The sequence below is a fragment of the Quercus lobata genome, chromosome 9 (genome assembly GCF_001633185.2).
Source record: "Quercus lobata isolate SW786 chromosome 9, ValleyOak3.0 Primary Assembly, whole genome shotgun sequence".
NCBI classification, from domain to species: domain Eukaryota; kingdom Viridiplantae; phylum Streptophyta; class Magnoliopsida; order Fagales; family Fagaceae; genus Quercus; species Quercus lobata.
In genome coordinates this window covers 22,532,400-22,547,989 of record NC_044912.1, presented here as the reverse complement: position 1 = coordinate 22,547,989, position 15,590 = coordinate 22,532,400, and the positions used below count along the sequence as shown (strand labels likewise).

Sequence of the window (15,590 nt, the reverse complement as noted above, 5' to 3'; positions counted from 1 at the left end):
GTGTAAAGTGTAATATGAGATGCTTATAAAAGTAAAATGTAATTTTTCCATTTTGAATGAAAATTGAAATGACACAACTCAGTGAGCTCACATTTATTAGATTAAAAAAGAAGAAGAAAAAAGGCAGCTTAATTTAGTTGACTGATATTATACTACTGTTTCACAGTTAACATACACCCTGTCTCTTCAGTTGGAAAATGTCCCAAATGAAAGAAGAACGAGGAGCGATCCTGCGACGTCGGACGAAGCACGATGATGATCTCCCAGACGAAATCGTGTTGGACATCTTTGCAAGGCTGCCAGTTAAATCTCTCCTTAGATTCAGGTGCGTTTGCAAACCCTGGTACTCTTCCATAGCAAACCCCAGATTCATCACTACCCACCTCCTTAATCACAATCATCATCACGGTTATCTCATACACATTCGGAATATTCCCAAACCTTCATCTGGGTCTTCACGTTCTAGCGGTCAAGTCTGTACTCTCACATGCGACCATACCTATGAAACCATATCCGTGTTTAGAGTTCCTTTCACTTTTCAATCTGGGTTTCCCTACTTTGTGGGTTCATGTAATGGAATATTGTGTATCACTAATTATACAGCAGGGTCTAAAGTTGTTTACTTGTGGAACCCCAGTATTAGAAAATTTAAGAGGTTGCCCGATAACCAGTTTCGCAATATGACATTCGGAATTGGGTATGATTCCCAGAATAATGACTTCAAGGTTGTTGGGATTTCACGGAATTTTTCCAAGTCTAATCGTCCCCCTGAGGTTTGGGTGTACTCATTAAATTCGGATTCATGGAAAAGAGTTGAACTTGGAATCTCGTTGCGACCCAATGTTTTATACTTCGATGGGAATTATTTTAAGGTATTACCATTTGTTAGTGGGCATTTACATTGGATGTTTAAAATGTCAGGTGGACAGGAGAGGCATTCTACTCATATGCTTTTGTCATTTGATGTCATTAGTGAGAAATTCAAACAGCTACAACTGCCTGATGATGAAGGAAGAGGAAGTTGTGAGACGAAATTCGTTAATTCATTCAAGGGGAAACTGGCTTTGATTAAATTTGAAAGTGGTGCCCAAGCAGCCCAACCACATGGCGTGCTATGCTCAATTTGGGTGATGAGGGAGTATGGTGTGATTGATTCCTGGAATAAACTTTGTGTTCTGTCAATCGAAAATATTAATTTTTGCATTAGTTTCACCAAGGATGGCTTAGTTCTAGTTCAAAAAGGGTCTCTGCCGGTCTCTACCAACGGTGAAATAGAGAGGAAATATAAGAATGTTTTAATTGACCCTGAAACTCTACATGAGAAGGAGATTGGTAATGAAGTTGATTATCATTTTGATGTAACCGCTTACATGGAGAGCCTTGTTTTGCTTGATGGAGCAAATGTGGTATCTTACTAGGAGGATGGTGCTATGTGTCTAATAAGGAATATCATAACAGGTACTGATGAATTGAAACCCTTGTCATTCTTTTACTGGTTGCAGTAGGCATGTTAGTATTGTTAAACCCATAATTTTTGCTCCAGATTTATATTACCTTTTATGATTGTGGCTGTTATTATTAGTATTTGATATTATTGTTTTTGTTGAGTTATTTTATTTTATTTATTTATTTTTTGTGACCAGAAGTATTTGATACTTTTTTGTGATTGATTGTTGCACACATAGTGAACCAATAAAAATAATGAGTCAACATAACCTTGTTTGCTTGCGTGTCTGTGTTGTGTGCTAAAAAGAACTCATTAGAGTTATCCTACTTTTTTTTTTTCTTTCTTAATTATAAAAAAAGAAATGGAAAAAGAGATATAGGATAGAGAAGGAATAAAAAGGAAAAAATAAATGGTACAGGAAATGTTGTCTTCTTGGAGGGGGAGGTTTGGTGGGAGAAGTAGCAGGGGACTTGGAATGCGATCCCCTGGTGTCTCATGTGTTGCTTATAGAGAGAAAGGAATAGTTGTTGACTTGTTTTGACGGGTAAGTGTTAAGAGTGGCGAAGTTGAAATATTTATTGCTAAATTCTCTATGTCTACATTAATCATTTGTAGTATTTTTTTATTTCCTATTTTTCTAAAATCTTTCGTTTTTCAGTTTGTAGCTTTGCCCTTTGTACGGTTCCTGTCATCCAGTGTACTCGGATAGTTACACTTATGCTGTTTTTAATCAAGTGTATATATATATATATATATATATATATATAAAGGGAGAGAGAGAGAGGAAACTCAAAATTGAACCCTATGGTGTGTCTTTGTGGAAACAAAATCAGAATGAATGTATGAGGTTTTCTGAACCATCAAGTTTGAGGTGGGTTGTGTTTCTCATATTCGCTTTTGGCTTGATCCATGGGTGATCCTTAAGGGGGCCTTTTTGGCACCATTTTCAATTGCCCTAAATAAGGACACTTATGTGGCACACTAAATGTGTTGGACTAATGGAGTTATTCATTGGGATATTCTCTTTACCAGATCAGTCCATGATTGGGAGATGGAGATTTTACAATATTTTCTTGGCCTTCTCTATTCACATAAAATTGGTAGGGCTTGGAATGACCATATTTATTGGATTCCTGCTAGGAGTAGTATTTTTGAAGTTAAGTCCTACTGTAAGGCTTTCAGTAATGAAAACCTTCATATAGCTTAAAATGAGAATCTCCATTATTTTTTCAAACTTGAAATAGTAAAAAATAATAAATGCGAGTTGGTAAAATTTATTATCTGAATTTAAACTTTTTACACACCTAGCATGTGTGTTACAACCATGATTGGCCAATAATGAATTTGATCCCAGTTTTTGTTCTCTTTGAAAAAAGTTAGTTTTAGTGACTTTTTAAGTATAATTGACAGATAATTGCTCTTTTAGAGCTTGATGTAGTCGGTGACAATGAGAGAACTTAGAAAAATTTGGAGAATTTGGGAAAAGGATGAAGGGAAGATCGAAAAAGTGAGAGAAAGGCTTACTTGCGCAATTGCCATGGTGTGATTTTTCCAAGGGGTGGATTCTTTGTCTTACTGCTGTTGGCCCATAGCCAGATGCTGTTGTCCATAGTTGTTGTCAACCCCATAGTAAGCAAGAGGGGATTTTTTGTGATTAGGGAGCCAAAAAATAAAAACCATTTTTGCTCCCTCTCTCTCTCTCTTCAAAATATTTATTATCAAATTTATTATAATAATATAAATTTAAAAATAGTTTTTTTTTTTTTTTTTAAACATGGTAGGTTATTAAATAATATAGAATACATAATAAAACTTCTTTTAAATTTCTAGAAACTCTTGGTTGAATAATAAAAAAATAATCCTATTAAAATTATATACAATAAATAATAAAGTGATTTTTGTTGTATACTTTTCTGATTGAAGATGAGAGTAAGGAAATGGAGAGGATTCGGTAGAAATTGAATTTAAGATGTAGGAGAGTGAAGAGAAAGAATTTTTTCCAGACAGAGAAGTAGAGCAGGAATGCTTCAAAAAGGAAGTGGACTCAAAGATGAATGGTGGTGAGAGCTTTGATCAGATAATTGGGGTATCTTTTACGGAAAACATTAACGATGGTGGAAGCCCACCATCAAAGCAGCAGCAACATAAGAAGAAGATGAAGTTTTTGTTCGGAAAGTTTGGAAGTCTAACCAAGAAGGATGGCACTAGCAACCATAAGTGATTCCTCATGTGGGACAGTATCTTGTATGTGATGGATATTTTTTTCCTTCATTTTTGTTGTTTACATTGCCGTTCTTATCTATATTGTATGAATAGGAGTGGTAATTTGAATTTATATTTTGACGTACTGCTGCCCATTTTTTATTCTAAATGGATATGTTAGTTGTTGCAAAGGGCTGCATAATTTTATCTTGATGTGCAGTAGTCTATTAGGATAAATCACATATTAGTTATCACTATTAATTGTTGCAGAGTTTAAACATTATTACTGCATAGAGAATTGCTGCTTGCAAAGGGAATCAGACAATTTGTTTCTTTTGCTGGAATTAAATTTCATCTGATATGGAAACAGTCTTATGAATCTAGCCAACTTTGTCATTTTGTATTTGATTGAAGTATGCCAGCTGATTTAGGAAGTGAATTTCTATTTTGCCAAGTTCTGATGTGTCATGCATACGTTTAATCGTACGGAAATTGCCTCCATCTCCAATTGATTAACATTATCACATGGTAGGGAAAACTACTTACTTTGCAAGTGCAATGTTAGCTTAGTTGCATGTCAGACTCAAAATGCAAGGGAAGTTATTTGTTTGTTTGTTTATTTGGGTTAGTCAGGAATTTTATGTTATGCACATGTGGAAGGGATTTTCTTGAGAAATTTGAAGAGAATTTCTCTGTTAGTTGTTCACCGTGAAACAAGCACAAGTGCTTCCTTTGTTCCCATCGTATATGAGATAATCCACAAACTGTCTTGTGTCAGCCTTCCCATGTGTTGGAAATGCTGATTGCCTAAGTACTGGTGTATCAGATGGCTTATGTCATAAGTTGTGGTGAATCTCAGAGTTCTGCTACGTTGCTAATGTTATATGTAAAGATTCAGATTGTTGTTATTGTGGTCAGTTGGATAAAATGTATACTCACAGTAGGGGTTATTTGTTAGTGTATATATGCATTCATACTTGTAGCCATAGGCAGTTGAGTGGGAGACATGTTTTATAGGTGACTTTCATTTACCCAATAAAATTATCATTTGTAACATGAAGCACCTAGAAACTCAAATTTTTAGCTACGGTGAATTTTGAAATAAGCTTTGCTTTGAAAAATCCCAAACAAATAGAAATACCTGGGTCAAAAAGAAGGGAAAATTTTGGAAATTCCCCTCAGGATGAGTTAACAAACTCTTACTAGTAAGTACTGTACTGCCTATAAACTCTCAAACTCTTTGAGCACTTGTATCAGGTGTTCTAATTGCTAAATTTTTAGCATTTAGAACATCAAACACCAAAAACTCCAATACATCAGAGGTCGCAAAAGTCAAAAAAGATTTAGGATTTGTGACTGTACACTTTTACTATTGGAAGCGTATGGCCACAAATGATGACACTAAATAATATTTTTTTATTCAATTTTTTTCTCTCTCTTCTGAAAGCTCTGTTCTCTCTCTCTCTACTCTGTCTCTCAATCTTTGCCTCTCTCTTTCTCTCTTCCCTCTCTCTCTCTCTTGTTTGCTGGTTTGCTAGTGGAGACTGGAGATTGGTGTGGTTGCTGTTGGAGATCATTTAAGATAAACTGATTGCTTAGCAAATAGATAAAGAGGCCTAAGACATATTAATAACTAATTAAATCATTTTAAACAGATAAAGAAGCCGAAAACATATTAATAACTAATAAAATATGTAATTCAACCAATTACATAATTTTATTTTCTTTCATTTCCAACTTCCCTTTCTTTCTCCTACCCTAGCTAAGTACTCAAGCATATTTAAGGAAATACAATATGTTAATCCTTTGTAGTAGTTTTTATTTCCCATTTTTCTAAATTCCACTCGTATTTGGAATGGGTTAATAGGTTTCTGAAGTCATCAAGTTTGTGGTGGGGTCACAGTTCTCATATTCGCTTTTGGCTTGATCCATGGTGTGGGGAGGTGATCCTTAAGCAGGTCTTTCTGGCACCATTTCGAATGGCCTGAAATAAAGAGACTTACATGGTAGCCTATATGCGTTGGAATAACAAAGTTCTTCATTGGGACATTCTCTTTACCAGGTCAGTCCATGATTAGGAGATGGAGATTTTTCAATATTTTCTTGTCCTTCTCTATTCCCATAACATTGGTAGGGTTAGGGATGACTGTATTTGTTGGATTCATGCTAGTAGTAGTATTTTGAAGTTAAGTCCTACTATAAGGCTCTCATAGAACTTAAAAGTAGAATGTCCCCTATATTTTCAAACTTGAAAAAAGACAAAAATAATAAGCCACAGGAAATTTTTTATGCTTGTGCCCTACTAGCTGGCTGGTATATTTGTTATTATACTATTATTGCATATAAATGTGTTTAGATTCATTCTTTATGTTTCCAGAAAGCAGAATAGGTTAAAGAAATGAAGAGGCTTTTTGTTAGTTTTTCCATCTATCTCTTTTGTGTTTTTTTTTTTCAATGTGAATCCTCATGTGGGAAAGTATCTTGTATGTGATGTAGATTTAAAAAATAAAAATAAAAAAAAAAAACAAAAAAATTGCCTTCATTTTCAATGTGTTCATTGCCCTTATCTAGATTTTATGAAAAGAAGTGGTAATCTGAATTTGTATCTTTTTGTGCTGCTGCCCATTGTCTATTTTAAATTGATATGTTTGTTGTTTGAAAGAGCTGCAAAATTTCATCTTGATGTCTTGTAGTCTATTAATTGGATAAATCAAATACCAGTTATCACTTTCAATTGTTGCAGAGTTTAAACATCATTACTGCATAGAGAATTGATGTCTGCAAGGGGAATCACACAATTTGGTTTCTTTTGCTGGAATTAAATTTCATCTGATATGGGAACGGTCTTATGAATCTAGCCATTTGATTGAAATATGCCAAATTGCCAACTGATTTAGGAAGTGAATTTTTATGTTGCCAACTTCTGATGTGCAATGCAAAATGCAAGGAAAGTTCTTTTTTCTTAAAAAAAAAAAAAAAAAATGAAATTTGAAGAGAATCTCTTTGTTAAATGTTGAGCTTGAATCAGGCATGCGTGCTTCCTTTGCTCTTAACATGTATGAAATAACCCACGAAGTTAGTCTTGTGTCAGCATTTTGATGTATTGGAATTGATGATTCCCTCAGCATTGGTGTATCATATGGCTTATTTCGTAAGTAGTTGTGAATCCAAGAGTTTGCAACATTGGGAATGTTGCATTTATAGTTTGTTGTTAGTTGGCTTATAGATGCCGTCTTGTATATTTGTAGTCGTAGGCAGATGAAGCTTAGGTAGGGACTTGTCTTCTAGGTGCTTAGCCAGTGCCAAAAACATATTATTAGTAACAACTAACAACTAATAATATCATTTTGGATAAACTGATTTCTTAGACTTAGCAGTCCGTGCAAGCAATTTTGGGGGTGCGACCAATCCAAGAGTTAGCTTCTTTTGTTAATAGTTGTAGCCTGTAGGATCATTATTAGCATTAACTATATATCCTACAACTTCTTTTGTTAATAGTTGTAGCCTGTAGGATCATTATTAGCATTAGCTATATATCCTACAACTTGTAAGACAAAATGTAATGCTTAAATTTTTTTTTTTCCTGATTATAAGTCTGGGACACAATGCCAGAAAAATTGTTTCTCAACGCCCTTTGGGCTAGTTCTTGCTGCTCCCTGGGCACTGCATGAACCTAACAGAAGTTACAACTTGAGAACTTAAACTTTCAGCATTTAATTTTAACATCTTGCAGAATTGTGTCCAGCTCCCAACTGGGTGATGGCCTTGGTTTGTGTGTGCATTCATGCAGTTTTTGCTATTTCCTTGTGTGATCAAATTATTTATGCCCACCAGACCTGCTCTCATATTGAATAGCATATGTTTATGCTACTTCTGGCAAAGAGGAAAGAGCCTAGTACGCATGCTTCAGTTAGCTCCTTACTGCCAAAGCTATACAGATTCGGTTGATTTGTTTTTCCCCAGTTGCTGTATCACAATTAAGTTCGAAAGATTTTCTTCAAACATTTAGCCATTATATTGGGAATTTGTTGAATGTTTTTCTCCCAAAAACGTTTTGCAGGCCCTTATATCATATGAATGGATGCCTACTACCTTGACACATATTTTTCCGTTTATTAGTGAACTTTTTCGGTTTAGCAAAAATATAAAAGAAAAGCCAAGTAGGTTGAAAAACATTTCCAAATATACACTAGCTCAAAAAATTAAACAAGAAGATATGGAGTTAAGAATCTTGTGTCTCAATGGTACTGTCTAATTTTCCTATGAACAAGAATCTGAGTTTGCATATCCATTTTCTGACTTTTTGTATAGGAAAAAGAAAAAAGAGAAAAAGAGAAGAGGGAGATTAAAAAAAAAGGGTTAAATTACATGGTAAGCCCCATAGTTTAAGGTTGTTACAAATTAAACCATATTGTTTCTTAACACTTGCTTGCCTATGTGAAGAAAGATTCCAAAATCAATTCATTGCAATCGTGATACATCATCTGAAGGAATCATTGGAGATTATTTAGGTCATTAGGTTGTCAGTTTCTCAATTAAAACAGGATACTCAACAAGCATTACTATTAGACTGATAATTTATGATTTAGCTTGCAAACATTTTTTTTTTTTTAAATAAAAATTCAAACAATATTACTTTTGTTTTGTTTTTTGTTTTTTGTTTTTTTAAAGATACAACATTACTTAATTCTACTCCATTCTCTCCACAAAAACAAATCTACTCCATTCATTTTCTTCCTTTTTTTTTTTTTTAAATCTTTTTTTATTACTTAAACACATTTTCATTCCATTAATTTATCAACACCCAATCCCAAATGGAGTGAAGTTTTTTTTTTTTTTTTGAACAAGATGAAGTGAAGTGTTAGTGCTTAGTATATACTCTTTGTAAACATATTTCAATCTTATCCTCACCGTTGAAAGTTTAACTAATATAAAACATTTATTTATTTTTTGAAACCAATAAAACATTTATTATATTTATTACAAAAAAAAAAAATCCCACCTTAGCAACATGAAAAAGAAAGTCACATTCTAGTGTTGCTCACTGCTTTAACACAAAGCACACACACTCAGGCCTTTCTCTTCCGTTGGAAAATCAATGTCTGGAAGGAAAAAAGAACGGGGTGCTTAGTGAACAAATAAAAATAATTGGCGGGCAGGAGTTATGAAAAGTTGAAATATTTATTGTTAATAGTCCTCGTACAAGTGTACTCCTATCTCTCCCATGTCGTCTCTCATCGGGCTTCTGGAGTATTTAGATTCTCTGGGTCTACATTAATCCCTTGTGTATTTCACCATTACAAGAACAATAGTTTAATAGGGTTTAGGAATTACACCAATAACAAAAGAGAACTAACTTGCATTTAATAAAAAGAACTTATAATTTGAATTTATAACTTAAATTATTATTATTATTTTTTTTATTCATAACAACCAATAACAACCTATCTTTTAGGGTTCATTGTAAAAATATTGTAAACATATTATTTCTTTTTAAAAAACGTGACCGGGAGACCGTGAGAGTTTATTATATTTATTTTTAGTAAAAGAAATATATATTTTTTAATTTTTAATTTTATCTTTTAAATGGAACACGTGGCTAAATCAAAAGTTATGATTTTGAAAAGTGTTAAAGTTAAAAAGAAGAGCTTAAATTGCGTCCGGAGCTGGCGTAAAACACTGGTTTTACGCCAGCCAATAAAAACACGCCACCTCAGATTTGTTCTCTAGCTTCACCTCTTCCTCACAATACCCTTCATCAAAACCAATTCTACTTTGTGGAAACATAAAGAAGCCATTGGATGGGACCACAGTGAAGCTTTCACTGCTTTCTTTGTTTATTTCTCGTTCTCTTTTGTGCTTCAAAGTTCAAAGGAATGAAGTAGCTGCTCTAGTTCCTTCACAAAGTATGTTGCACCTCCAATAATAGAAGCTTGGTAACCCATAATTTTAACCGAAACGAAGAAAGCTTCAATCTTTCGAAATTGTGAAACTAAAGATTGGAACTTTATAGAATTTAATGATACATAATTACCCTTTGAATATAGGAGGCGGGCATGAGAGACCTGAGGACATTAAAACCATGCTTACGGCGGCTCTAGCAACGAATCATGCGACTTGAGTGGCGGCGTGCGTCGGCGTGTGATGGGGTGGAGGTTTGGGCAAGACGCAAGAGGAAGCAGAGGAGATTTTTAAAATTTGGTCTGGTTTGATAAGCGTCTGTGATTTGGATTTAAGAGAGCTGTTATTGTATGCGGTGAGGTCTCTTGGGCATTTACTAAAATAATGACGTGGCGTGTTTTTATTGGCTGGTGTAAAACCATTGTTTTTCGCCAGCTCCGGATGCAATTTAAAACTCTAAAAAGAACTTAAATCTAGGATTTGCATATTATCTTTGAACCACTACTTAAAAAAATACGCAGAAAAAAGAAGAGAAAATTAAATGGACATGGTTGTTTTTATTTTTTTATTTATTTTTTAAGTGAGCTATTTACTTATAAAAAGAGTTTATAAGACTTTGTTATCCTTAATTTAAAGAAAGTTCCTTTTGAACTAAACCAGTGTTGCTCACTGTTTCAGGTTTTAAGTTTTAGTTAACATACACTCCCTTTCTCTTCTGTAGGAAAATGTCCCATGGGAAAGAAAAACGTGGAGCACAACCACCGACCCTGCAACGTAGGACGAACCATGATCTCCCAGAAGAAATCGTGTTGGAAATCCTAGCAAAGCAACCCGTGAAATCACTCCTAAGATTCAGGTGCGTTTGCAAACGCTGGTACTCTTCTATAGCCAACCCCAGTTTCATCTCCACCCACCTCAGTAACAATCATCACAATCAGGGTCTTGTCATACACTTGGCCAAAAATATTCGCATACCTTCTTCTGGTCGTCTTGACAGACAAGTCTGTACGCTCGCTCGCGACCGCACGTTTGAAACCATATCCAAGTTTCCAATTCCCTTCACTTTTAATTCTTGGTTTCTTGTTTTAGCGGGTTCATGCAATGGCATATTGTGTTTCAGTGATTATATGACACCAGGGTGTAATGATGTTTATTTGTGGAACCCCAGTATTAGAATGTTTAAGAGGTTGCCCGATACTTGCTTGACCCAGTTACGTAAAGTGGCACTCGGGTTTGGGTATGATTCACATACTAATGACTACAAGGTTGTCAAGTTTTCATCGACTGTTGCTGAACCTATGCCTCCCCCTGAGGTTGAGGTGTACTCGTTAAGTTCGGATTCGTGGAAAAGAATTGAACTTGGAATCTCGTGGAGACCCAATGTTGTGTACCGCAACTTTAATTTTACTTTGACATTCCCAGTTGTGAGTGGACATTTGCATTGGATGATAGAAATGATAGAAGAAGGAGGTGGGCAAGAGGGGCGTTCTACTGCTATGATTTTGTCATTTGATCTCAATAGTGAGAAATTCAAAGAGCTACCACTGCCTGATGAAGAAGGAAGTTGTTTTAAGAAAGGACTCACCTCGTTCAAAGAAAAACTCGCTTTGATTAAATTTGGAAGTGGTGTACAACCACATAGTGTGCTTTTATGCTCCATTTGGGTGATGAGGGAGTACGGTGTATTTGATTCCTGGAATAAACTTTGTGTTCTAACCATTCAAATTCTTACTGATTTCATTGGTTTCACCAAATATGGTGCACTCATTCGAAAAAAGACTTGGCTGGTATCCGCCAATGGTGTATTAAAGAGCAAAGATAAGTGTGTCTTAATTGACCCAGAAACTCTGCATGAGAAGGAGATTATTACTCAAGCTGATTCTCAGTTAAATGTAGCTACTTACATGGAGAACCTTACTTTACTAGATGGAGCAAATGTGGTATCTTATAAAGAAGATTTGCTATGTGTGTAAGAAGTGATGTCATTGCAGGTATGGATAAATTGAAACCCTTGTCATGATTTTACTTGTTGCAGTAAGCTGTTAGTATTGTTTAAACCATAATCTTTGCCCCTGATTTTATATTGTCCTTTTGTAGTTGCAGCTTTATATATTAGTATTTGATATTTCTTTGTGGATGATCTTTGCATACATAGTGAACAAATAAAAATAATTGGCCAACATTACCTTGTTTGCTTTGAGGGGCAGCAGTTAGGACAAATTGAAATATTTATTGTTAATATCCTCATACAAGTGGACTCCTATCTCTCCCATGTTGTCTCTCATTGGGCTTTTGGAGTATTTAGATTCTCTAGGTCTACATTAATCCTTTGTGTTTGTTTTTATTTCCTCTTTTTTTTGTTTTTGTTTTTTATTTTTTATAAATCTTTTGTTTTTTCTGTTGTAGCTATGCCCTATGTACTCTTCCTGTCATCCTTTCTACTCTACTAGTTTCACTTATGTTTATTGAAATATTTACCTATCCAAAAATAAATAAAAATAGACACAGAATAAAAGAAGCTCAAAGTTGAACTCTATGGTGATCAATCAACCCTATGGCGTGTCTCGGGAGTAAGAGGTTTTTTTTTTTTTTTTTTTTTTTTTTTTTTTTTATTTTTTAAATTCATCGAGTTTGAGGTTGGTAGTGCTTCTCATATTTACTTTTGGCTTGATCCATGGTGTTGAGAGGTGATCCTTAGGGAGGCCTTTTGGGGAGGCCTTTTGGGCACCAGTTTGAATAGCCCGAAATAAGGAGTTTATGTGGTAGATTACATGTGTTGGAATAATGGAGTTACTCATTGATATATTCTGTTTACCAGATCAGTCCAAGATTAGGAGATGGAGTTCTTCCAATATTTTCTTGGCCTTCTCTGTTTCCATAAAATTGGTATGGTTAGTGATGAAGAACACAGGTAGGAAAATAAGAATAAAAGAGGAACAAAAGATAAATAGGACAAACCCTAGGCTTCACCACCTAGAATTTGCTTGAACCCTATTCATCATCACCAAATAAAAGAGATTAACACATATTCTCAAATCATAATTTTATTCCAAATCATATGGCATTTCACAATTATGAGAGCAAAGTTTAATAGGGTTTTAGGAATTGCACCAATATGGAAACTATTTTATTAAATCCCTTGAAGCTCTCAACATTAAAAGCTAAATTCAAAGTTCAAATTAAAAACAACATTAATTTCAATTTCAAAAATAAAATCATAGATGATTTTGGTGCTTCTTGCATCAGTTAGGGATGACTGGATTTGTTGGGTTCCTGTTGGTAGTAGTATTTTTAAGGTTGAGTCCTACTATATAAGGCCTTCACTAATGAAAACCCTCATAGAACTTGAAATGAGAACCTCCATTATCTTTTCAAACTTGGAAAAGAAAAAGAAAATGTAAACTGCTAAAATTTATTATATTACTTGAAACATTTCTGCGCATCACATGGATCTACAACTATTATTGACAAATAATTAATTTTGACCCAGTTTTTTGTTCTCTTGAAACATTTCTCTGCATCAAGTGGGTCTATGACTATAATTGACAAATAATTAATTTTGTCCCAGTTTTTTGTTCTCTTGAAAATAAGTTAGTTTTAGTAACTTTTTATGCATGATTGACAAATAAGTTGCTCTTTTAGAGCTAGATGTAGTTAGTGACAATGAGAGAACTTAGAAGAATTTGGGGAAAGGGTGCAGGGGAAGAGTCAAGAAAGGGAGAGGAAGGGTTACTTGCCAGTTTGCCGTGGTTGGATTTTTTTTGCAGAGGTGGATTATGTTCCTTGCTGCCAGTGGCCATTGCCGATTTCTGTTGTCCATCGTTGTCAACAGTCAATCCCATTGAATGCAAGAGGAGATTTTTAATGAGAAGGGAGCCCAAAAAAAAAACTTTTTTGTTCTCTCTCTCTCTCTAAAATAATTGTTAGGATAACTATATATTCATTACAATTTTATAAGTGTTCAATTAATTTAAATAATTGGTATATACAATTCTGTATGTCTTTCTTTCATTGTATATTTTGCTCACAATCGTTTTTATACCTGGAAAAACTGCAAGATTGAAAAATAATTTTCGCCAGAGGAAGAAGCAGAGCAGGAATGCTTGTAAGAGGCAGAAGAAGCCTTTGCTTGGAAAGTTTGGAAGCTTACTCAAGAAGGACACTAGCAACCATAAGAAGATAAATAGACCAGTTTGGTCTAACTTGTGCCCTGCTAGCAGGCAGATATATTTGGTATCAATTTGCACCTAAATGTGTTTGCTTCATTTTTTTTTTTTTTTTGATAAGAATGTTTGCTTCATTTTTTTTGCTTCCAGAAAGCAGACTAGGTTTAAGAAGTGAAGAGGCTTCTATTATCTTTTTAGTTTTTTCCTTCTATCTCTTTTGTTTTTAAAATATGAGTACTCATGTGGGACAGTATCTTGTACGTGATGGAGATTTTTATGCCTTCATTTTCATTTTGTGTTCATTGCCCTTCTTATCTTAGATTTTATGAAAAGGAGTGGTAATTTGAATTTGAATTTGATGCGCTGCTGTTGATTCTCTATATTCTAAATGGACATGGTTTTATTTATTTATTTATTTTTTTATATATATTATAAATGTGAAGTATTCTAAATTGCAAAGATCTGCAAAATTCTATCTTGATATGTAGTTGTCTATTAAGTGTGGATATATTACAAATCACTGTTAATTGTTGTAGAGTTTAAACATCATTACTGTCTGGGAAATTACTGTTTGCAAAGGGAAGGACATAATTTGATGTCTCTTGCTCCAATTTGAATTTCACCTGATTCAGACAGTCTTATGAATCTAGCCAAATTACCATTTCCTGTTATATCAATTGAAAAGGCCAACAATGCATGTATATAACTGAATTAGGAAGGAATTTTTATGTTGCCAAGTTTTTATGTGCAATGCGTATGTTTAATCGTAGTGTGAGATGTGAAGAGACTCTTGAGTCTTGTGGTTTCCTTTGGGAAATATCCTCCTCCACCACCAAGATTAACATTATCACATGGTAGGGAACAATCACTTACCTTGCAAGTGCAATATTTTAAGATCAGGACTGAGTTGAGTTTAGATGGTAGCCTAGTTGCATGACAGACTCAAAATGCAAGGAAACTTCATTATCAGTTGTAACATGATTGACCATAGGTACTTTTAGAAAGATAAATTTTAACTAATGGTAAATCTTTTACTTTGAACAATCCTTGGGCATAGCAGCACCTGAGGTAACAAAGAAGTACATGCTTCAAAAATTCTCCTTGGAATGTGTAAACAAACTCTTGCTAGTTGGAGTAGTTTTAGGACTACAAATTATTCCACAACTTTTTGCTACAACTCCAGCTTAGCAAATTGTGTGTAGTTGCTTATAATTTACGCATGGACCCATTATTTTTTCTTCACTACTCATAGTCTGTTACGTCACAGTTACGATAAAGAAATGTAGTAATTGTTTGTGGTACTAGATTTTTTTTCTACTAGTAAGTTACTAGTAGTAACATAAGACCCTAATACCAAAACAAGTGTAGCAGCTGAACTTTGGGCCTTGAGACAAGGTAACCAATTGTGCTTGTCTCTAAATCCTCTGGCGTTTACGATTGAACTTGATGCAAAACTGGTTGTAGATCTCTAGATCTTTTGAGGAAGGATGGCGAAATTCAGAAGCGGAATGATAACCTTGTGGCTGACTGTAGAGAAGGTATCAAGCAAATCCCAATGGTCAGAGTTCTTCGTTGCTATCGGGAAGCCAAATTGCTAATGAAACAAAATTTGTTATAGGAGCTTGATGAATATTGCACAACTTTGTATGTCATCTCCAATACGTTTCAAACGGATTACGCCAAAAACATAGTAATAAAGTTACTTTGGATAAACTGATTTCTCTTTTTTTTTTTTTAACAGGACAAGCTGATTTATTAGAACTTCATAGTCCATGCAAACCAGTTCGGGTGTGTGATCAATCTAAGAGTTAAAATTTTCGTTAATAATAGTAGAGTATTAATAGCATTGACAGAAAGATAAACTAGACAAAATC

General features: G+C 34.4%; 2 protein-coding genes across 3 annotated transcripts; both read left to right on the top strand.

Moving 5' to 3' along the window:
• The first annotated feature begins 150 nt into the window (after positions 1-150).
• On the top strand, positions 151-3,790 carry LOC115960244 (F-box/kelch-repeat protein At3g23880-like). Of its 2 annotated transcripts, none has more exons than XM_031079039.1 (2): positions 151-1,458; positions 3,371-3,790. In XM_031079039.1, the coding sequence occupies exon 1, from the start codon at positions 198-200 to the stop codon at positions 1,416-1,418; it is 1,221 nt and encodes a 406-aa protein (XP_030934899.1). In that variant the 5' UTR covers positions 151-197; the 3' UTR covers positions 1,419-1,458; positions 3,371-3,790. The 2 variants fall into 2 exon arrangements, with proteins under 2 accessions (XP_030934899.1, XP_030934900.1); XM_031079040.1 differs by lacking the exon at positions 3,371-3,790 and adding an exon at positions 2,858-2,939.
• LOC115960243 (F-box/kelch-repeat protein At3g23880-like) lies at positions 3,609-14,070 on the top strand. The gene is made up of 4 exons (XM_031079038.1): positions 3,609-3,691; positions 5,517-5,711; positions 10,272-11,541; positions 13,609-14,070. Exons 2-3 carry the CDS (start codon positions 5,653-5,655, stop codon positions 11,521-11,523), a joined length of 1,311 nt encoding a protein of 436 aa, XP_030934898.1. The 5' UTR covers positions 3,609-3,691; positions 5,517-5,652; the 3' UTR covers positions 11,524-11,541; positions 13,609-14,070.
• Positions 14,071-15,590: the final 1,520 nt, after the last annotated feature.